General features: G+C 32.8%; 4 protein-coding genes across 9 annotated transcripts; 2 read left to right on the top strand and 2 right to left on the bottom strand.

Annotated features, from left to right (window-relative positions):
- Positions 1–1,843: 1,843 nt before the first annotated feature.
- On the bottom strand, positions 1,844–5,456 carry LOC105151093 (uncharacterized). Of its 3 annotated transcripts, none has more exons than XM_011064611.2 (8): positions 5,277–5,456; positions 4,996–5,129; positions 4,609–4,911; positions 3,800–4,018; positions 3,543–3,652; positions 3,152–3,466; positions 2,736–3,031; positions 1,844–2,645 (listed from the first exon to the last, which is right to left on the bottom strand). In XM_011064611.2, the coding sequence occupies exons 2-8, from the start codon at positions 5,080–5,082 to the stop codon at positions 2,242–2,244; spliced, it is 1,734 nt and encodes a 577-aa protein (XP_011062913.1). In that variant the 5' UTR covers positions 5,083–5,129; positions 5,277–5,456; the 3' UTR covers positions 1,844–2,241. The 3 variants fall into 3 exon arrangements, with proteins under 3 accessions (XP_011062913.1, XP_011062911.1, XP_087265738.1); XM_011064609.2 differs by having other exon boundaries at positions 5,298–5,456; XM_087409612.1 differs by having other exon boundaries at positions 4,996–5,456.
- Positions 5,457–5,580: 124 nt separating this feature from the next.
- LOC105151136 (F-box/LRR-repeat protein 4) lies at positions 5,581–11,205 on the top strand. Of its 2 annotated transcripts, none has more exons than XM_011064680.2 (6): positions 5,581–7,616; positions 8,552–8,719; positions 9,261–9,393; positions 9,628–9,973; positions 10,094–10,439; positions 10,726–11,205. In XM_011064680.2, exons 2-6 carry the CDS (start codon positions 8,709–8,711, stop codon positions 11,072–11,074), a joined length of 1,185 nt encoding a protein of 394 aa, XP_011062982.1. In that variant the 5' UTR covers positions 5,581–7,616; positions 8,552–8,708; the 3' UTR covers positions 11,075–11,205. The 2 variants fall into 2 exon arrangements, with proteins under 2 accessions (XP_011062982.1, XP_087265747.1); XM_087409621.1 differs by lacking the exon at positions 10,726–11,205 and adding an exon at positions 10,524–10,697.
- A 1,267-nt stretch (positions 11,206–12,472) lies between these two features.
- Positions 12,473–21,120, top strand: LOC105151095 (HP1 and insulator partner protein 1). Of its 3 annotated transcripts, XR_015546194.1 has the most exons (9): positions 12,473–12,966; positions 13,509–17,534; positions 17,681–17,847; positions 17,924–18,099; positions 18,204–18,414; positions 18,495–18,638; positions 19,242–19,294; positions 20,464–20,642; positions 20,731–21,120. XR_015546194.1 is itself a non-coding variant. In XM_011064615.2 (8 exons), exons 2-7 carry the CDS (start codon positions 13,559–13,561, stop codon positions 20,614–20,616), a joined length of 4,821 nt encoding a protein of 1,606 aa, XP_011062917.1. In that variant the 5' UTR covers positions 12,485–12,966; positions 13,509–13,558; the 3' UTR covers positions 20,617–20,642; positions 20,731–21,120. The 3 variants fall into 3 exon arrangements, 2 of the variants coding, with proteins under 2 accessions (XP_011062917.1, XP_011062916.1); XM_011064615.2 differs by lacking the exon at positions 19,242–19,294 and having other exon boundaries at positions 12,485–12,966; positions 13,509–17,528; XM_011064614.2 differs by lacking the exon at positions 19,242–19,294 and having other exon boundaries at positions 12,486–12,966.
- LOC105151094 (uncharacterized) lies at positions 18,413–20,134 on the bottom strand. Its single transcript, XM_011064613.2, has 4 exons — positions 19,956–20,134; positions 19,683–19,871; positions 19,409–19,612; positions 18,413–19,111 (listed from the first exon to the last, which is right to left on the bottom strand). The coding sequence occupies exons 1-4, from the start codon at positions 20,079–20,081 to the stop codon at positions 18,932–18,934; spliced, it is 699 nt and encodes a 232-aa protein (XP_011062915.1). The 5' UTR covers positions 20,082–20,134; the 3' UTR covers positions 18,413–18,931.
- Positions 21,121–21,208: the final 88 nt, after the last annotated feature.

Below are 21,208 nucleotides of genomic sequence, written 5' to 3'. Positions count from 1 at the left end.
TATTGTTTTATGTAATGGATTTTAGATACAGTTGCAAATTGTTTCTCCAAGTAATCTCTGCATATGTGAGTTTGACGTGAATACGATCGTGATAGTCTCGCGCCTTTACGCGATGTCGTTTTTCGATCGAAGTCTCGCAGAATTCAATCAAAAGTTGCAAAATCAAAAGTTGTATTCTATCTAATTTCTGTCGATGAAATTAATCTTCGGCAAAAACCTGCCGAAAGATAAAAGTTAGCCAGTATCAGGACGTTATGTGGTAAACATTTGCGTACACAACATGTCGTTCCATCAGCAACGTCATCATTGTTATCACCTGATCGACCGACTTATAGTGTGCCGTCGAAGTTTATTCTCATCGACGGGACACTGTACGGTTTTTTTTTTATAATTGCAATCAAATTTAATTTCAATATATTCTTAATCTGTACAGGCTGTGTCGGAAGTCCCGCGATCGTTTTACATGCTACAAATTCCTCGATATGAAGTTTTATAAAATTATATGGAAATTAAGGTATTAACGTTACGAATTAAGGAATTTCGAGCTATGTAATATAAATCATAAAATCTTATCTTTTTATCGCGTAAATTTTGTTTACCAATGTATAAATCTCAAGCTCGAGATGCAATCTAAAGCATGTCTACAGATCTGTCGAGGAGGCAAAAAATTTTGATCAATTCGAAAGTATTGATGGAAAAACTTCTCGAGGGAAAAATGCGTGTGACTTTTGATACGGCCTACATATGCGAGGTTTAACATCGTACGGCAAACACACGAACAAATTAAATTCATATTTGTTTTTTTTTTTTAGAACGTCTCTAATAATAAAGACAGCCGTACTTACTTGTACGTGAAAGTATACGTATCTGAAGGAAGGGAACTTCGATATCCTCGATTCGCCAAATCGCGACGGAATTTTCTTCAAGCGCGGAGCGGGACGTCGCCAAATTGGGATATTGCCTTTTGGTATAATAGGAAAGGGAGGATTCGATGTCGAACCTTCGAAACGCGAGACCGAGAAGGGGAATAGGGCTAATGACGCGTCGAGTCGAGCCTGAAATTAATAATCAAAATTGAACGACTGTTTGCGAAACACTTGTGATTAACTATTTTATAAAACCGACCCACGGTACGTCCTTAGATATATTATGTAACAAAATGTAGAAAGCAAGAAAGGAGAAATAAATCGAGGAAAATTCCCTTGTGAGAGAGCACGAATATAAAATAAAGACTTTTAAACATTATATCATCCGTTTTTATCACACTTTCATCTGTATGATTAAAAAAAAAAGAAGAAAGAGGTAAAAAGAAAGCGCGAAGACAGTCTTTTTCGTTTCGATGTTTATCGTTACTCATTTTACGCGCGTCGAATCGTTGGGACTGTGTTCGTAATGTTATTAGCCGTTAGAAGTTTCTCGATCATTAGGAGCCGTCAAAAGAGAGGAAAAAAAAAAAGAAATCGAATGTTTACAGAAGAAAAGGTACATACCACACGCTTACTGGAAAATACGAATATAAAATGTATTTCAAGACGTCTTCATGCAAAGCTGATGAATGTTTTACGTGTATTAAAATGTTCCCTTTTAATCCTATTAAGACTTACAAAATATTATAAGTATTATACTTTACTTGTATATATACATATGTGATAAAAAAAATATATATATATCTATATATATACATCTTGTTCTCTTGTGTGCGTAAAATTTATATTCGTGACCTGTTCTCCGTAAAGCAAATGTATATGTTGAAACATTATATGCATAGTTAATTCGTAATAATACAGGTTATATGTCAGAATCTTGATACCGTGAGAACTACAAGCGAATTTGCAAATAAAAGTTTTATATATTTACAGAAAAATATATTTTTGACTATCTATTTTTACAATTTGGTTTTACAATCTTATTAAATAAACAATATCAACGTGAAAACTCGCAATATATATTACAATTTGTGCACAATATATATTACAATTTGATTTTAATAAGATGTGTATGTGCAAATTATGTCTTTGACATGTTAACGTTTTTAAAATATCATGATTATCAAGCAATTTTATTTGTATATCGTGCTAGCTTCATTGTTTAAGTAAAATGTGTTATGAGTTTATCACAGTTCTGCAACAAGATATAAATTCATGCTTATGTATACTCAGTCAATTGGAATTATATTAATAATTCCTATAGAAAATAATGTTTGAGAATCCAGTGATCATTCTCTTTTAAGCATATAGTTTTTTAAACATCATTTGAGGGTATCATGTCCAAGTCGGAGACAGTACTAATGCTAGGTAAACTACTGTCACTCCAATCAGGATATGGACAGTCCCGTAATGGACTAGGTACATTAACAGGTTTCCTATTTTGCATATCGCCTTGCTTCTTTATGTCAGAAACTGTTGATTTTGTAATGCTTTCAAGAACTTTTGATGCATTCAGAAACAAATTTTTGGTGTAATCATTTTGTTTTTCCTTAAGCGTTGTATACTTTCTCACTTTATGGATGTCATTTTCTTTATTGTCATCCTTCTTTGAAGATTGATGCAAGGATTTTTTCGTGATTACATCGTTCGCGTTCATATTTTGGCAAACTGTATTATTTTCATCATTATTTTGCTTTGCTGATTTTTTATCATTCTTAACTGTTAATAATAAACATTAATATAAATTAAAAATTGCATTAAGGTGATTCAATTAACAGTAATTGTTTAGTAAACTCAAAAGAGACTTACCTTCATTTTGATCCGGCACTATAGTATGTGATGATTCTCCATCAAGTAAACTAACGAGTTCAAAATCTTTAACGGGCACATCTTCTTTTAAAATATTTTCTTTAGGAACGGAATCTTCTGAAGAAATGTCTGATAAATCATTCCAGGATTTATTAAAGCCATTAGAAAAACTTGAGGTAGGAGACGAACATGCATGCCCTGTATGAATTAACGATATGTAAGGACTTGTATTTCCTTCTTTCATATATATCTCATATAGGGTTTTTAAATGTTTTTCAATCTGATTTTGTAGCTCTCTGTAATGTAAATTAATTGTTACGTAATTTGTACAATTTATAATTATGCGTCCACTGCGCGCGCGCAATAAATTTTTTAAAATATAAACATATTAATAGTAGAATATATAATATACTCACTGTATTGTATTTCTATAATCAATAATTTGTGTATCTCTATTAGAACATAACGCTGAAAGTTTATGTATTTCCATTGTTAAACATTTGTTATCAATGTCATTTTTTCGTATAAGTTCTGTTTGCTTATTTAGATTCGTTTTTAAATCTGTAATTGTTCTTTCATTGTTTTCAATTTGTTGCATTAGCCTTGATATTGTATCATTCTTTTTATAAGTTGCTTCTTCCAATTGTTGTGTAAGCATCTCTACTTGAAATGTCAACTCTGCGTATTTTTGATCAACTTCCTTTAGTCGTTCATCTCGCTCTCGAATTTCACTGATGTAAAATAAAAGAATTGAAAAATTAGTATTAACTTCTATTTTTCTTATTACATTTATATATTGCATCAAACCTTTTTAATCTTTCTCGTTCTAATATGAACGATTCATACGACATAGTTTTTATCTTTTTACCAGATTCCTTTAGTGGAACTGCACTGAATTCTACTTTGGTTTCTAGATCCTGCAAAAATAACAATGTGATAAATTCAAAGCTGACATAAAAGTGACAGAACAATTTAATAGATGTATATAATAAAATAAATTGCTTCAAAATATAAATTACAGATAAACATAATACTTAGATAATATGCAATTTCACACAATTTACCGGTATCTTCTGCAATATTTGTTCCATTTCAGTAAAGATTTCACAGATTCTTTTATCCTTTTTATTAACTAACTCTTTTAACTGTCTTATTAAATGTAACATGTGTACTGGATTAAAATCAGCAAGTTTGTTGAAATCATATTCAGAACATTGTACAGCACAATCCTGAACTAGAATTGATGAACAGCAAGATGGTGAATGTTTTTCATCTAACTTCATCTAGAAAGATATTTTTTATATGAAATTATATATTTAACAATATATTCAATATAAGGATTATTATAAACAAGATGCACATATAATCATATACAGGGTCGGCATTTAAAGTGGCACAAGCTGTGGCTGTTATCTCTAAAGTATGCTGAATCAAAAATATGTTCAGACAAAAATTGTATACTTTCAAGGAGGAAAAATGATAAAATAAATTAAAAAAAAAAAGATTTTTCAATATTATGAAGATCATCTTCATTTGTTTTAAATAGAAGGATTTGATTTTATTTATATATAATTCCCCTAACTATTCTGCATACACAAATATTAAAGTAAAAATATAAAAAAATTAATAGTTTACGAGATATATTATACTTTATTCTAATATGTTATTTTAATATAAAATATAAAATCTCTCTCCTAAACTTTTAATTTTGTTTTATAAACACCTTAGTATCTTTATACAGAATAAGCATGAGGTGAATCAACTGATGTAAAAGAAACACATAGTTGCTCTTCAAAAATGATAATTACATAGCTTGTAACATTTCAAAAGGTCCTACTCTATACATGTATTAAAGTTTATGTATGAGACTTACAGGAGAATGTTTGATAGTACTTTTTGGTTTTTTAACATTTATATTCTTTTCTGCTTCTTTCCCACTATATTTAGAAGACTGTTGTTTTGTTACGTGTAACAAATTCTGACTAAAAATATTGCTCCAATTTGATGGAGTTTTACTATCAGTTGTAGATCTTATTTTCTCAGCTTTCTGTCCATAGCTACAACTTGCTACAGGCGAAGTACGTTTCTGACCTTTATTCTTTTTTTTTACTGTGACTTCTACAATGTGATCTTGACCAAACATTATAACTTCATTGGAAGGGCTCATCATGACACGCTTTTTATAAAAAAATGATAATTTATTCAGACATAATAGAAAAATTATCTATATGGGAATGCATTATAGAAAAAATTGTGAAACCTTTTGTTCTGCATCATGAGCTTTGAAGGTTCGTTGATTTCCTAAACTTTTAGTCTTGACAGGAGCAGTCTTATACATTTTACTCATTTTGGTACTTATTAAAGTTACATCGACTACTAAATATTGTTGCACATCTTTTTTACGAATACAGTTGTATATATATTCATAAAATTCATAAAAACAAACAGAGAAAAGTAAATATTACAATGAACATAATAGAAGATTTATATATTGATAAATAATCAGAATGTATATTGTAATCTAAAAATATGGTACTTTACAGTATAGATCGTAGTATTTACTTAGTACTTGTTAGAAGAAGCGTAGAGAAACTATTAATTATCTGATATAGTTTTATAAGACAAATATATTATCAGCCAAAAAATCCTTAGAATGCAAGACATTAGATTCCATGCGACATCAAACTTCGCAGAATGTTATTAACTGCTTTTTTCCTTTCCTCTAGAGTGCGTTGGGGTGCGTTAGTTCCAAAATGCTTCTAGGGAACTTTCTAGCAAGAACACAGCTTGTATTCCAAAATTCACTGCCAGCGCTTTAAGCGGGAAGCACAGACTCTTGCATAACACATAATATTGTATATAAAGCATAAGAAATTCAACCAATCAGAGTTCTTTATTTCATAGAAAGGAAGGAAACGAAGGACTTTAATTGGTTTATTTTCTTATGCATTACATGTTATGCATTATGCAAGAATCTGTGCTCCCCGCGACGAAATGAAGCCATGACCAATCACGAACGTTCCACCACTACTATTGCGCTAATTCCATACTACGGAACTGCATCCTCAGGGTGCCTACCCTGCAGCGAAATAGCGTAATCCGGCACAGCAGCGCGATGTTCATCCAATGAGTGTACAGCTTTATCAATATTCTCATTCACAAGGTACTGTCATTGGATGTCGCGTATCACGCGCGACTAACATCGCGCTGGTGTGCCGGAGCCACAACGCAGAACGAGAGCAGAACCAATCACGAGTGTTCCACACCAATTGTAATTTTGTTGTTCATTTACATGTTAAACATGTTAAGCTGTCAAAAATATGTTAAGCTGTCAAAAACTGAGTCGAAAAGTTCTCTAGTTCTCTATGATTTTGCAATTTCCGCAATATTTTTTTTTTTTTTTTAATACCCAATGAGCAAAATATCTAAAATCAATGTTCTTTCTTAAAGAATTCTTAAAGATATCTTAAAGTTATCTTATATGTTGTGATTTTAGATATTTTACTATTGAATTGAATCTCAATGGAATATGTTTAATAGCTATGATGAGATGTCGCAACGACTGTACAAACAATTACAATGATCACATCTATCAAAACACTGACAAAGAATTGAATATTCTCCGTGAATATCCTAGCTTGACTTTTTAGCTTATAGATTTTCACGAATGTCATCTATCATTCTTGTGACATAGCCCAGCCAATAGACGAGTCTGTCGGAGAGTGGGTTTAATCCATAGCGTATTGTTATGAAAACTTTTCGTACATTTTCACGATAATGCATTTATTATAGACTTTAATACCTAAAAAATGTAATAAAAATCCATAAAGCAATTGTTTTTTATTTAGTGCAATTCGTGAAACTTAAGGAAAAGAAAACTTATCTGAAATGCCATAAGATTAGCCTCCTGGAGGCTGAATAGTATTAACGCTTTCTCGCACTTCACTCCAAGATCTGTATATCATATTGTCATGTTTTTTTCCATGGAGCTATGGAATAAAAATACTAAAAGTTATTTAAAACTTCCGAAAATTCAGATTATTTCGTCTTTATATTAAATTTAGTTATACAGACGGTGATAGATATGCTGAAATTGTACGAGTATTAAGGCATACGTATTCAGAGCACGTTCTCCATCTCTAGATATTCATGTGTACACCCAAGAATTTCGATTCTTTCCCTCAAGTTATCAAGCTCATATATGTAACACTACTATATTGCTAACGGTAATTAAAGAACTGCCGAAAATATCACAGTGCAGACGATGCTCCCACAATTCGTGTACTTTCGCAATGCACATGCGCGTGTTCCCAAACTATTTTATCATATTTTATCACGTTTATTGTGTCTGATCGTGTTCAATAGTGAGTTTATTATTTGACTTATATAAAAGTACTATACAAAAAGTAAAGTACAATTATATATTTTAGACTTGGTACTTCTTTTAATTATATTTCATAATATCTAATCTCTACAATAGATGCCATGAGCAATGATGCGAATTCCGGGCCGCTTGCAGCACGGTTATTAACATGAAGAGAGCATAGACGGACACGCATGCGCAAATATACATGGATATGGACTCATTGTAGAGTATATACCTTTTTATGCCCTCTTCATGCTAATAACTGTACTGCAAGCGGCCCGGAATTCACATCATTGGCCATGAGTCCGCGTGCATACGTTCCCCGCAAAGTAATGAATGGAAGCGAGAAGTCGATTTTCTGTCTCACTATCTTGGCAAACCCCCCACTCTCAAAAAGAGGATGCATTAGCAGTATATATATATAGAGGTAGTCAGGTCCCCATCATTCACAGAAGAAGAAGAAGAAGAAGATCACCGGACCTGTTGTGGAATCAACGACACAATCTAGTAGTAAGGTAACTTCATGGGTGCGTTCTTTTAACACTGCGCAGCCGTTTCGGATCTATATGATTGTAAAATCTATTTTCGTTGACTAAATTCTCAATTACTGGTAAAATATCCACATCAATTATAGTATCCAGTATAGTATTTGATTTTTATAGTATAATATATTATAGTACAGGGTCTGGCAAAATGATCTCCCACATTTTGCACCGCCACTGATTAAAATGTGGGAGATCATTTTGCCGGACCCTGTATATGACTTTTTTCCTTTTTAATTTTATAGTATATGACCAATTATATTATAGTATAGTATTTGACTTTTTTATGATTTTTTTTCAATTTTAAATCTCGCACGTTTTGAAAATATATGAGTACAGAATTCCGTTCTTTTAAATCAGCTGCGCAGCCGGCAGATCCGATGTACAGCGGCTGTTAAATTTGATGCTTGAAAGAACACATCTCATTTTCTAACCTACGTGGACGCATCACGTGGTCTTAACAACAAGTTGTCTGAAACCGCCATAGCGTCATCTCATTGCGCTACCGCGTGACGCATCAACGTTACATACGCGATCAATGCGCGAATGAGGATACGTTTCAAAACTCGACTCTGTCAATTTTAAAGAATCCAGAATAGTGGGGGAAAGAAATATTACGATAGCAAATCCATGCCCATGAATCATGCATTTCAAGTAAAAACTTAATTATTTTCATTATGCATTTAAATGGATGAAAAATGTCGAACTAATCATAAACCAAAAAGAAGGTGGCCAGACTCTGATTAGAGTCACTAATCCTCTACTCGTCCTGCTCCTGGATCCCATCTATTCACTGAACTATATATACACTGGAATGGGCATAATATACAATAATTCAGTGTATCTATCCTAGTGGCAGAAATCGCCTAGTCATCGTCGCGAGATTCTAAAGCCCTAATTGGTTCCAGGTGGCGCGTATAGAAGCCAGAAACTTGAGCAAGATTCTAGAGACTTTTGAAACTAAATCAGACGAGATCCATATTCCAAGGTCTCCCAACCTTGGAATCATTCAAATAAGAAGAAGATATAATCCACTTTAAGAAGATATTAATTAAACATTACATTATGTATAAAAGGTATTACAATTGTCAATATTAAGTAAGATTTATTCTTTTTTTGATGAATGAAAATAAGTTTGTACCAGTATTATTTGTGGCGATGTAATAGCGAATTTTCATGACAATAAGCCAATTGTTTTTTTAAAAACTATTTTAGTATAATTTTTCACAAAGCTATGACTATTTCAAGTTTTACGTTTACTCAAGAATTTTGAAAATTACAGAAAATATCAATATCTCGATTTTAAAAAAGAAAATAAAAAAATTTTTTTCTCCTGAAATCAAAGTACAAAGTATATACTATAATATCCTGCAGGCAATTTTTTTTTAACAATTCGATACCGATTTATAGCTGATTTTATGAAAAAAATAAAAAATTGTAACATATTGTTCATCCATTGTCGAATTATTAAAAATTGTTGTAGAATAACACAAAACCAATTCTATTAAAAAACTGAAGCTTTTCAATGCTTTTAAATTGACTGTTATTATTATGTACTATTTCTTAAAGAAGGATCTCATAATATATAATGTTTTTTATCATGTACTTTGATCACAGGGACCAGGACGGTTTTATACAAAAAAGAAGAGGAAGCTTTTTATCAGAAGAACTTATAAAGGAGTTTAAGGAAAACAATCACTCTTCGGATAAATCCAAGAAGCCATCGCATTACAATTTTTCTAATTTTCCTGTAAAGTATACTAGGAAATCTTCGTTATACGATCTTCGATCATACATAATATTATTAGGTGTTGGAATTAATTCGTAGCGTTTTTAATGAAAGAATGTTATTTATTTCACATGAGCATTAAAAAATACATTAATGAAAGTACTTCCCATCACTTGTAAAACGCTACGAATTAATTCCAACACCTAATATATTTACTATTATTCTGTTTAATAAATTTTATATTTTCTTTTGCAGCAAGAAATAATAATGATTATATTAAGAAAGTTAGATTTAAGATCATTATGCCGCATGAGTGGAGTGAATAAACGTTTTAATAATTTAGCACAGAACCATCTGCTTTATACAAGTGTAAACTTGGAACCATATTATTGGATTATGAACATACAAGCATTTCATTATTTAGCACCAAGATGTAAATATTTACGACGGTTGAATTTTTCAAACTGTGTTTGGATTTCTGACCATGTTGGAACATTTCTTGTTTCTTATGGTAGTCTCTTAACACACTTGAAATTGGCTCACTTAAGTATTGACAACAATACCATACTTACAATTTCGGAAATATGCAAAAGTTTAAAAGGTATATATCTAGATATATATATATATATATATATATATTAATATATTATATATATATATATACACAATGATCATTATAAGCATGAATAAATTGTATGATCAATACATATATTTTTTTTAGAATTACATCTGTTTAATTGTTACTCGATAACTGACGTTGGATTCTCATATCTCGAAAACCTGAAGTTCCTGGAGTATTTGAATGTTGGCAAGACACATATAACTACCAAAACTCTTTGTAAGATACTGCGAAGAAATATACGGATGCGTCACTTACTTATACTGGGTACATATGACAATCTTCTGAATGCAGATGAAGTTGTAATAGAATTGAGAAATTCCTGTCCAGATTTAGAAAGTATAAAGCTAGGATTTATGATCACTCCTATAGCGAATAATTTTACATCGAAAGGTATTAATGCCTTTGCTGACTGCAAAAATCTACGAGGCGTGCATTTGGATTGGTGGTACGTATTATGTCACACTTTCTTTGAAAATACATATAATTTCTGTTACGCTTTTTACAAAATACGTATTCTTCATTTGTTTAGGGGATGATAAATTAAACCTGAGATCTTACTAATTAGCCTATTGTTCTTATAAGGATCTATGCATCGTCCTAGTTTTTTAAAAACAAACAAATTATCATATTCATAAAAATTTATATATTTCGTTTGAAATATATTTATCTTAAAATAGCTGTGTTGTCCTGTTTACGATTGAAGAGCCATAACAATATTATTTTTTTTTTAGTTACACTTCTGGTGATAGCTTCTTCAGAGTGTTTTCCTCCTGTCAACATCTAGAAAGAGTCTTCCTGAGCTATATTAAAGGCTTGACTGAACGTGATTTAAGAGCACTGACATTGTGTAAAAATTTAAAAGTGTTACATTTGACGTGCATATCCATGTCACCTGAGATATGTAGCGCAATTTTCATGAATTGTCATAAATTGGAGACAGTTCATTTCAACCGTTGTAATATTGCTGATTATTTGATTGTGCAGTGGCAGCAAAAATATACACGTATAACCATTAGAGCAGAAAAATGGCCGAGGCCAGTAGAATCCTATATTAAGACTCTAATCACATCTTTGACTTAAGATTCAATCACCTGCAAAGTGTCATGGAGGAAAGAGATTTCTTCTAATCTCTATTTAAAATTGTTCATGAGATTTATTTTATTAAATAAATAGTATGAGTCAATAAATACTGTATCAATAGTATTAGGAACCACCGCGTATATCCAACAAAAATAGGGAAAAAATTTTTAAATCTTTTTCTTCGTTTTAAATCTGAAAGAATACATCAATAGCAGGGAGCGCTCAGGTACAGTGCTCACATGTTTATCACGCTTGACTTTTTGCATGATTTCATCGGACTTTTCAATGATTGGTCGACCGGTTTACATCGAAATTTCCACTACGAAAACGAGCGAATCAATTCCATGCTGATTTTGATAGAGTATCTTCACCGTAAATAGCACAAATTTTTTTACAAGTCTGTGCAGCGTTCTTGCCTTTATCATAGTAATACTGCAAAATGTAGCGATTTTTTCCTTATTTATTTCCATTTTCAAGATAAAATAACTTTTGATCCCCTTCACCGGTTTCAATCTTTTTCGGCTCAAAACAAAGGTTGGAATGTCACTTTTTAAACGCACGTCTAGTATTGTCGATGCGAGCATTTAATGGGAAAAACGCTACGAAACTTTTTCCTACACCTAATATCATTCCACCATGATCGGACTATCGGACCCGTATATGTAATACTATTATATTGCTAACGGCAATTAAGAACTGCCGAAAGCATCGGTGCAGATGATCACAAGCATCGTGTGCCGCAATCGTTAATTAAAATATTTTTAGAGTATAATATTTGTATCATACAACATTTATATAATTTTACATTTTCTTATTTTTGTATTTTTTTTATTTTGCAATGCATTATAATTATAAATCTATTTCTTTTAATTTTATTAGAATCTATTATTTTTAATTTTAGATTTTTTTTATTTGATATTCATACAAACGACTTAGAGAAAGAAAGCGAAAAAATAAAAAGCAATTGAGAAAGAAATTCAGATGGCGTTTTACTACTAGAGAACTTACTTATTTTATATTAGACAACTTACTTATTTTGCGCACTCCATTTTGACCGACACTAACACGGTAACAAAATACCGACAGAGAGTTGCGCTACTGTATATACTATGACAGTACATTATAGACATTATTTTGTCTATGTGACAGATTTTCTAACCTCAATAATCGTCAATTTTAATGCCTAATATTTCGCGGGGCAGAGCGACAAATTTTTCTGCCTGATTCTTTCATGCAAAAACGTGTCGAAGAAGCTTAATTTCATTGATCTTTGAAGTGTGATAACTAATCTGAATAATTACCGCAGCGTGTTGCGCATGAAAAGGCACCTTAAGAGTCTATGCTGCGGCCATTTCTACCAAACTTGGAGCTTGGGCCTCGGGTGCTCGGGATCACTCGGGGCAGTGTAGGCAACTGTTGCCAACCGAATTTAGTATTTCATGTAAATCACACGTAATCGTCATTCATTAGTGTGTCGCGTGTGTAGCGGGTCTGAGTCTGAGCAGAGATAACTAGCGTACGTTAATCAACGTTAAACCGGAGCTGTTTCACGGAAGCTGTAGAATTGCGTATCGTTCATCCTGCGCACGATAATCGATATCGAGGGCGTATCAGTGATATGCGATCGTAAGGTTTGACTCAAGGGATAATATTCAAGTTACGTCTACGCACGTCTACGGCGCGTGGCTCCTGGCTTGTTCTTGTAAACATAGTGTTTGGACTCTTCGTGATAATTGTTTTTTTCCATAAGACCAATTAAGCTCCGCACGATCGCGGATAACGGGATCTTGTGGGTAACGTGAGGGATCGCGCAGCCGCTTTCTTAGAAGACCGGCGTGTATCATGTGATTCTCACTGGAATACAATAAGTATGGACACATTTCCGTTTCACGGTGAGTTTGTCACATACTGCCATTTGGATCGTTCATTGAGTTTCGTGTTTTCGGAATATCGCTTAAATCGGTAGGATGGCTTGGTAGAGGGGATATTGACCACTACGCTATTTGTTCTTTTTGTATTAGTCAAGTTTGCTCGCGTGCTGTCATAAGGTTTGTTTTTTATTTCTGCACTGGACTGTACTGAAACTTTTATCAAATCACTTTCGTCAAATATCATCAAATATATATCTGTTTATTTTAAGTTTCAAAAGTATACATTAGTTCAGCTATAAAAAACAGATTTTTGAACCGCTTACTTTTTATATATGAATTAAAGCTTACCATTAGTTAAATAAATTGTACATTAGATTTTAGCCTTATCCACTTGCAACTTACATTTCGTTTATAAGATCAATTGTGTTACTATATGGATTATCACGGGATTATTTGTACAAGATTATACTTATTAGGTTATGGCTGCTTTCATAATTATACAATACATGAGATTTATATTATTTTCATAATTATACAATACATGATATTTTCTTGTAAAACAGGAAACCGTATGATTTAGTAACAAAAGTTTGGAGTATCTTGGTATTTTACCATGGAGCAATCAGACTCGTCTGTCTTGACAGTTCACGAGATTCAAACGGATGACACACAAGTAGCTCAGATCACTGAACAAGATATAAAAGTCACTGCAGAATGTGATCAAGATTTTCCAAAGGTGTGCAAGCTACCGTCAGAATCTATATTGACAGTAGACAATACCGATATTCGTACAATAGTTAAGTCGGAAGATTACATAGAGACAAGCAACAGTGAGGTATCTAAAGAGGTAGCTAAAGAAATTGATGACACCAGTAATCAAGTGGAATCTGAATCAACGGAGCCAAACACGGAGATATATAAATCAGAACAAGAAGAGATCCAAATCTATAATTTAAAAGATAAGATAAATTCGAATCATGAATCACAACACTTGTCCAATGAGGAAGACCAAAGCCTAAATGTGATAACTGAATCTAAAATAATAAAAGAAGATGAAGGAGCAACGGAGGCAACAGAGGCAAAAGAGACAACAGAGACGAAGGAGGCAACGAATAGTCTAGAAAATGACTGTAATATAATAGAAGACGCGAATCAATCCGATTCCAGAGATAAGCAGGATGTATTACCAGATGAGTCTAGACTTAGTAAACATGGGGGCCAGAGTCATGACGTATGTGAGTCAGTTGAAGAAACAATCAAGGAAATGCATGATAACGATAATAATCAGAATAATTCGGCAACTAATGCTGAACTAACTAAATTAGTGCAAGAAGAAACAGAGGTAGTTGTAGTAGTAGAGACTGTACCAGTTGCGACTGATGCATCAGCGGATATTATCGTTACTTTAGAAGAGAAAGATGCTAATAAGGAATGCAACCAAGAAAATGTTACTTTGCAAGAAAAACAAATTGTGGAATCTGACCATGGGAATGATGAAATTGATCTAATTCATTATAGCCAAGAAAATGACGATACCATAATAGAAGTAACAGAAGTCATAGCTCCTCTTGACGAACAATTTAAACAAAGTAATATGGACTATATAGAAAGTAATAAATGTGATACGAAATCTATAAAACTAATTGATGGGAAAATTGCAATAGACGAAAGTGTAAATGATGAAAATATTAAAGTAAAAACAACTGATAATAAAACTTCAATTAATTCTGGAAAAGAAGATAAAGAAGATGTCACTATTATTATAGATGAGAAAATCATAATTACAGAAGTTGAGTCAGCAGTTGAGTCAACAACAGATCTATCACAAATTGAAAATACCCATAAAAATACTGTTAAGGAGATAATTGAGCATAAACAAGATGATACCTCTGTTAATAAAGTATCAGCAGTGGATTCATCGACGAAGAAAAGAAACTTTATCCAAGATATATTTGACGATTGGGGTGTTGAGAATACGGATGAAGATACGCAATCAAGTTCAAAGGTGCAAGACTCTGTCGAGATCGAATTAAAAAGCCTAATGGATGAGGCAAAGACGGACCAGACTGTTTCGAGTGAATCAGTTGTAACTTTCCAAGAAAAAGTCTCTTCTGCAGATAAAGAATATGATGAGACACATAATATTGTGAGTACAATTGAGAAGAGTACAACGAAGGAGCCAATTGAAGAAACAGAAAATCAAAAGAAAAACAAAGCTATTAATAAGGATGCAATGTCATTGAATAAAGATGAAACGAATTCTCCTATGCCACCTGTGAACAAATCTTCACGAAGTATGGATACGCATCCGGTTATCGCGTCGCCGCACGACACTACAGTTCCTAAAAGCCGCGCTCGGCATTTAACCAGTCAGATAGCGTCGCCAGCAGAAGTAACAGAGGTATTGAAGGAACGTTTTCGCGAAAAGCAGAAGAGCGTAGAGACATCCCGCGGACCAGACATATTCTTTGTAAAAAAATTGACGCAAAGGCTGTCTAGTAAATTGGGAGGTAGCACAGTAAATCCAATACCAAAACTTATACCATTGCCACAGCAAACCGCTTCTTCAAATCCACTTCCCTCTTCTGTTGTGTCATCAGCATCGGAAAACTGTGATAAAAAGGAAGCAGAAAATACAACAACGGAAGCTGGCAAAGATAGTAATTCTGACAACAAAGAACTATTGGCCATCTTAGAGGGTGACATTGATCCTGATTGGTCTATTTTGAAGCCACCAGTTCTCACAGAAGAAAGCAAAACAGCATCAAATACCATGGAGCACTCCGAACAAAGCAATCCACCAAAACTCGATCCGTTAGTTGAACGAGAATTGGCGCTGAAACAACTCCTTGAATTGCCCATATCACCGTCCAAGAAGATTCCACCGCGGAAAAAGAAAACATTCCGAGCAGCGTCTGGTAAAGCATCTAAGGATGCAACGACTGTCGCGAAAGGTTCGCTTGCTGCACAGCGAAAGGAGGCTAATATAGATTTAGCGAGTGAAAATACGCAACCAAATGCAAAATCTGTTGGTATTGATCTGAATCTTTTATCTCACGAAAAAAATCAAGAGCAGATAAGCATACGAATAGAAGAGTCGAGATCAGGCAGAAAACGTAAACCTACCGAAAAAGCAAGGGAGCACGAACAAAATACGATAAAACGGCAGAAAGTATATAGAGGTAAAGTTTCAATAAATAAGAAACAAATGGAAGAAAAGTCTGCCTCTAGTGATAGCTCGACGATTGAAAATCATGTTACGACAAGCGATACGACGAATGTTGCTGTAAATAATGAGAAAATTGTCACGAAAGAAGTAGCGGGTAAACAGTCTGAGAATAAAATAGATTCGGTTTCTAATAAAATTGAAGATTCTTCTTCAAAACGGTCGAAACCTGGTCTTGCTAAAAAAGGATCGATAGCTAAGAAGAAAATGGTAGTCAAGAAGTTGCTGCGCCAAAAAGTGCCAACTGATAAGAAATCTGTTCAGCTGAAAACTAAACTGACTCCGTCGCCGAAGAAGACACCTCCGAAAGCTGTCTCAAAATCGCTAAAGCGGACGCCCGAAGGTCCATCCAGTGACGTGAAACCTAAGAAGAAGAATATAAATGAGATAGATAGATTGTTGCAAGACGAAGGTGTTGTCAATTTACTGTACGATGTAGAGCAGCCGGATAGAAAACGCCTGGTTCCTATCACAAAGTCACGAGCGAAAGTAATGGACCTGCAGAAAGTGCAACGTGAACTTAAAATCAGAAAAAAATTGGTTCGCAACGCTGTGTTGCGATTACGTACGTCGACGACTGCAGATGTCACAAAAGTGTCACCGAGGTCGAAAAGAACGATGATTCATGATGTTCAAGATAAAAAGGTAGAACAGGTCTCGTCACCAAAAACTTCTGCATCACCCACGGAATTTATTCTTCCCGCAAAGATTCGAAATGCGGCTGATGCGTCCATTATCGTCAGGAGACATTCTTCTAGTTCATTTTCGAGTGCATCTGGAAGTCCCAGAGTTAGCGTTGATGCACCTGAAAAATCTACAGAAGCTGTCAAGTCGGAAGACGGAACAGTTCATTCGTTGAGATCTGCTAAAAAGAGACGAGATTCACAAGATGAGAAAATTAATAATACGAAGAAAAAGAAGAAAATTATACAAAAGTCTGATACCGATGTTACTGTTACTAATACCAGTACCATCTCTACTACAACTACTACAGTTGCCAGCAATACTATTGTTAATAATACGGAAGAAAAAGTTAATGTCGTACGTCCTGGTAAGAAATCGGAAATCAAGAAAATGGACAAGATCGGAAAGCAACAGGAAAACATTCCCGCAGTTGAAGACAATGTTTCGAGTAAAGTTACAACCCGATCATCGAATGGTGCAGTACCAGGGAAGGTAACAGCGAAGAGCAAAAAACTTATGAGAAGCAAAGTGACTTTTGCCAGGGCAAATGAGCTTGATAATGCTGAGGATTCTTTGAAAAATGAAGATGAATTATCTGCTTGTCTTGCTGAAGCAGCTACTGCTCTTTCAGTTGTCAATGCCAGAAATGGTGCGACTACGCGAAAGAGCAAAGGTAAAGGTAAACACTTCTATCTCAATAATATTTTTTTTTTGTAAAACTAAAAAATATAATAATTTATTTACTTTTCCATGTGAAAAAACATTAAAAATAATTTAAAAACAATTTGATATGAACTATGTGTTAAATATCATACAATATTTCAGTAAATACAAACATGAAAACATTGGATATAGATAGTAACAAAATGAAAACGGAAATGCAAAGTCAATTCAGTAATAAGGAAATAAATGTGCGACGACATGGTAATCTTGTACAATTGATACTTACGCCATCTTCTTCAACAAAAATAAGAAATGCTCTTTCATTACAAGTAAGTAGTCTCGCACTTAAGATAATCTCCAAATCCGTTATAAACTGCTAAACATAATTTCTTTAATGATATTAAGGTAATGCAAGAATTCAAAGAGGCTCTGTCGATATTAAAAAGAGATGACGAATGTAGGGTAGTACTCTTAACATCTACGGGTACAAGCTTTTGTGAAGGTCTTGATCTTTCAACATTATTGCATTCAAATAAGGATGAACGACGATCCGTCGCTCAAGAGTTGGCACATGCTGTCAAGTATGTATTTAAACTTGTGTAAACACAATTTAATATAATACTTTATATAGTTGATGTAATACTTTATATATAGTTTATTTTATTGAATTTTTTTTTCTTTTTAGGGATTTTATAAAAAGTTTAGCTACTTTCAATAAACCTATAGTGGCTGGCGTACAAGGTGCAGCAATTGGACTTGGAGTGACAATGTTGCCTCTTTTTGACCTTGTAATTGCTAGTGATAAAGCAACGTTCTGTACGCCTTACGGGAAATTAGGACAAATTGCTGAAGGTGCTGCAGTCTTTACTCTGTCACACATACTAGGCAGTGCAATTGTAAGTCGTAAGCAACTTTTTATAGCATTTATAACATAACATGAAAATAATAGAAAAGTAACATCTACACATTTCGATAGACAAGTGAACTTCTTTTGGGTGGAAGAACTCTAACAGCAAGTGAAGCATTAAGAGCCGGTCTCGTCACTCGAGTTTTATGGCCTGATCGATTTCAAGTCGAATTATTACCATCGTTAAGAGCTATGAGTGATCAATCATCACAGGTAAGTTACATATGTATAACAATGTTTCTTGATTTTACTTTTATTAATGTTTTTGCAATATATTAGATGTAGTAAAAAGAAATTCATTATTTTTCCAATAGATGGCTTTAGTAATCTGTATCACGCGTAGATGAGATACAGATTACTAAAGCCATCTATTGGAAAAATAATGGATTTCTTTTTACTACACCTAATATGTTACGAGATATATATTGTATTTTACGTACATTTTACGTAATATTACTAAACTTTAAAATTTTTTATATTCATTAAATTATAATAGTTTTATGTATTTAATAACGGTAACAATAAGCCATATAAGCAGGTCCAGAGTAGAGCAGTTCCTGTACATTTACTTGTGTCTTATTTTTAAAAACACATAAATGTTTTTCTGGACAAGTACATCTATAATATGTTGAATATAGATCAGATCGTATGTAGCCGCAAAACTCCAAAGTCTCGCACATTCTTTTCTGCATTAAAAAGTTCAGATTTAATAAACATGTGTGTGATAAATGAAAGAATATTAAATACTACTATCAGAATAAAATAAAATTATAAATCTTGTCTATTCCTGCATGGTTCAAGTATTTTTCTTTTCAGAGAATACAGGAGAGAATTAATGGTTTTATATATTATAAATTATACAACAAAAAGTGTGTATAAATTATGCAGATTTATGAAAATGGAAATACTTGTAATTAACTCGTAAAATGCAGAAACGATTTTCTCTCTGTGCATATTTTATATTACACATATAAAATGTATACCTTGACACATCTGAATATTTGAACAATACCATGCTCTTTGTATGTGTATTTTTGCAACTTCCAGTAATGTGTTTGTGGACATACGCAATTCATTGTCACATTGTACGGTATTATATAATTATTATTCGTATCACCTTCCCCATGTACTATCACTGCCTCTTGTTTATGCGCGCATGTCTCCAATTCCGTGAATTGCGTACAGAACTGTATCAGGAAACGTAACGCCAGAAATGTTTAAAAAAGATTTTTTTTAGATACTTAATCTTTTCGATACCTTCAGAATGGATTTATTATTGAGGAACATGGTTGAGTTATCAAAAGTTTTTGTCCATTGCCACGGACATTCGCTCCCATTGGGACAGTGGCAAAGCCTTTCCGTCAATCTAGACATCCAAAATCGGTCGTGAATTACATTGCATACCTCGTAAGGTTCACAGTCGTGTAAATCGCTTTCTCCTTCAACCTGTTTTGATTCAAGAAATTTGTCGTTTATGCCGTTATTCATTTACAAGAACTATATTTATATAGTATATTTTCGTATACGCACTCCTTTCATATACTTGAACGTAATATTATTAGCTTTACTGCTAATTGTCGTGTATATACTGACACTTGCGCTTATCAGAGAAACGAAAAAACAAGTTTTGATAAACATATTTACAATCGTGTGCATACTTGACTGCGCTAAATCCGATTGTCATAAGCAAGATTATATTAACGCAAATGGCAGCTAGTATATTCTTGATTCTATGTGTGACCACCCACATGACTCGTAATTACGAAATATTTTAATATTCATTGTCTTCGCGTCATTTGTAAGATACAGAAATATGAAGATATGATAAATCAAAATGTTGATAATAAAAACTATGTTTTCTGCAATATTGCACATATTTTAATAAATTTGATAAACACAGATTTAACAAAGAAAATAAAAGAAAGTATTTGTATAGGATATTGTAAAATAAGAGAATCGTTTCTGCATATGTATACAATTATAATTTTTTAAGTCACTAATCATTTTTTTAAATAAAAAAAAATCTATTTTTTTTTAGTCCATGGAGGCAACAAAGGCTCTGCTACGTCACAGTCTACGAAAAAAATTAGATGCCGCACTTGAATCAGAAACATACTTATTAATTCAACATTGGTGTTCCATAGAATGCCAGACTGCTATAAAGGCTTACATTGATGGAAAAATTGAATAAATGACAGTAAGCCATTCTTATACATGGTAAAATATCATAATTTATATACATATATATACACACACATTATAATTTATTATAATGAATTACTTATTGTGAAAATATTAATTTCAGTGTACTACTGTTTAATTGTGGTTTTGCAATCCGTGTTAAAAGTCAGAAGTGATAGGTTCATGAATATCGATGGAGATAATAACACAAAAATCGACATATAAAATCGATGTCATATAAACAATTTTTGATGCGACATTCTACGTCAATGCACTGTATAAGATATAATTTAGATATAAGATATAAATATTGAGAATCACTCAAAAAGATGGACTATTTTATTATTAGATCATTTAGATATAAATTTATTATTCATAAATATATATGTATATATATTTACATATATATGTATATGTATGTGTGTGTGTATGTGATATATATGCATATATTCTTCTGCATTATATTATTGTTAGATTAAAATAAAGGTACATTCATTGTAAGAATCAAATTAAATTTCTGATATATTGTTTTATCGAATTCATTGGCTTGTATGAATTTATGTGTTTTTGTGAAGACTTATGCGACTGTTTAAAAAGAAGTT

The sequence above is a fragment of the Acromyrmex echinatior genome, chromosome 9 (genome assembly GCF_024713525.1).
Source record: "Acromyrmex echinatior isolate Ae372 chromosome 9, ASM2471352v2, whole genome shotgun sequence".
Lineage (NCBI taxonomy): Eukaryota > Metazoa > Arthropoda > Insecta > Hymenoptera > Formicidae > Acromyrmex > Acromyrmex echinatior.
The sequence above is the reverse complement of the archived record's forward strand: the minus strand, read 5'-3'. Positions and strand labels throughout refer to the sequence as shown.

Excerpts from the sequence above, each read along its gene's own strand:
- LOC105151093 (XM_087409612.1), bottom strand. The coding sequence starts at position 5,082 with ATGAGTAAAATGTATAAGACTGCTCCTGTCAAGACTAAAAGTTTAGGA. Across the intron at positions 4,912-4,995 it reads CTCATGATGCAGAACAAAAG|CGTGTCATGATGAGCCCTTC; the intron begins GTTTCACAATTT and ends TTTTATAAAAAG. Across the intron at positions 3,653-3,799 it reads AAATATTGCAGAAGATACCG|GATCTAGAAACCAAAGTAGA; the intron begins GTAAATTGTGTG and ends TTATTTTTGCAG.
- LOC105151136 (XM_011064680.2), top strand. Across the intron at positions 9,974-10,093 it reads AATATGCAAAAGTTTAAAAG|AATTACATCTGTTTAATTGT; the intron begins GTATATATCTAG and ends TATTTTTTTTAG. Across the intron at positions 10,440-10,725 it reads GGCGTGCATTTGGATTGGTG|TTACACTTCTGGTGATAGCT; the intron begins GTACGTATTATG and ends TTTTTTTTTTAG.
- LOC105151095 (XM_011064614.2), top strand. The coding sequence starts at position 13,559 with ATGGAGCAATCAGACTCGTCTGTCTTGACAGTTCACGAGATTCAAACG. Across the intron at positions 17,535-17,680 it reads GCGAAAGAGCAAAGGTAAAG|TAAATACAAACATGAAAACA; the intron begins GTAAACACTTCT and ends ACAATATTTCAG. Across the intron at positions 18,100-18,203 it reads GAGTTGGCACATGCTGTCAA|GGATTTTATAAAAAGTTTAG; the intron begins GTATGTATTTAA and ends TTTTCTTTTTAG.
- LOC105151094 (XM_011064613.2), bottom strand. The coding sequence starts at position 20,081 with ATGCACACGATTGTAAATATGTTTATCAAAACTTGTTTTTTCGTTTCT. Across the intron at positions 19,872-19,955 it reads CGTTCAAGTATATGAAAGGA|GTTGAAGGAGAAAGCGATTT; the intron begins GTGCGTATACGA and ends GAATCAAAACAG. Across the intron at positions 19,112-19,408 it reads AAATATTCAGATGTGTCAAG|AAAAGAATGTGCGAGACTTT; the intron begins GTATACATTTTA and ends TTTTTAATGCAG.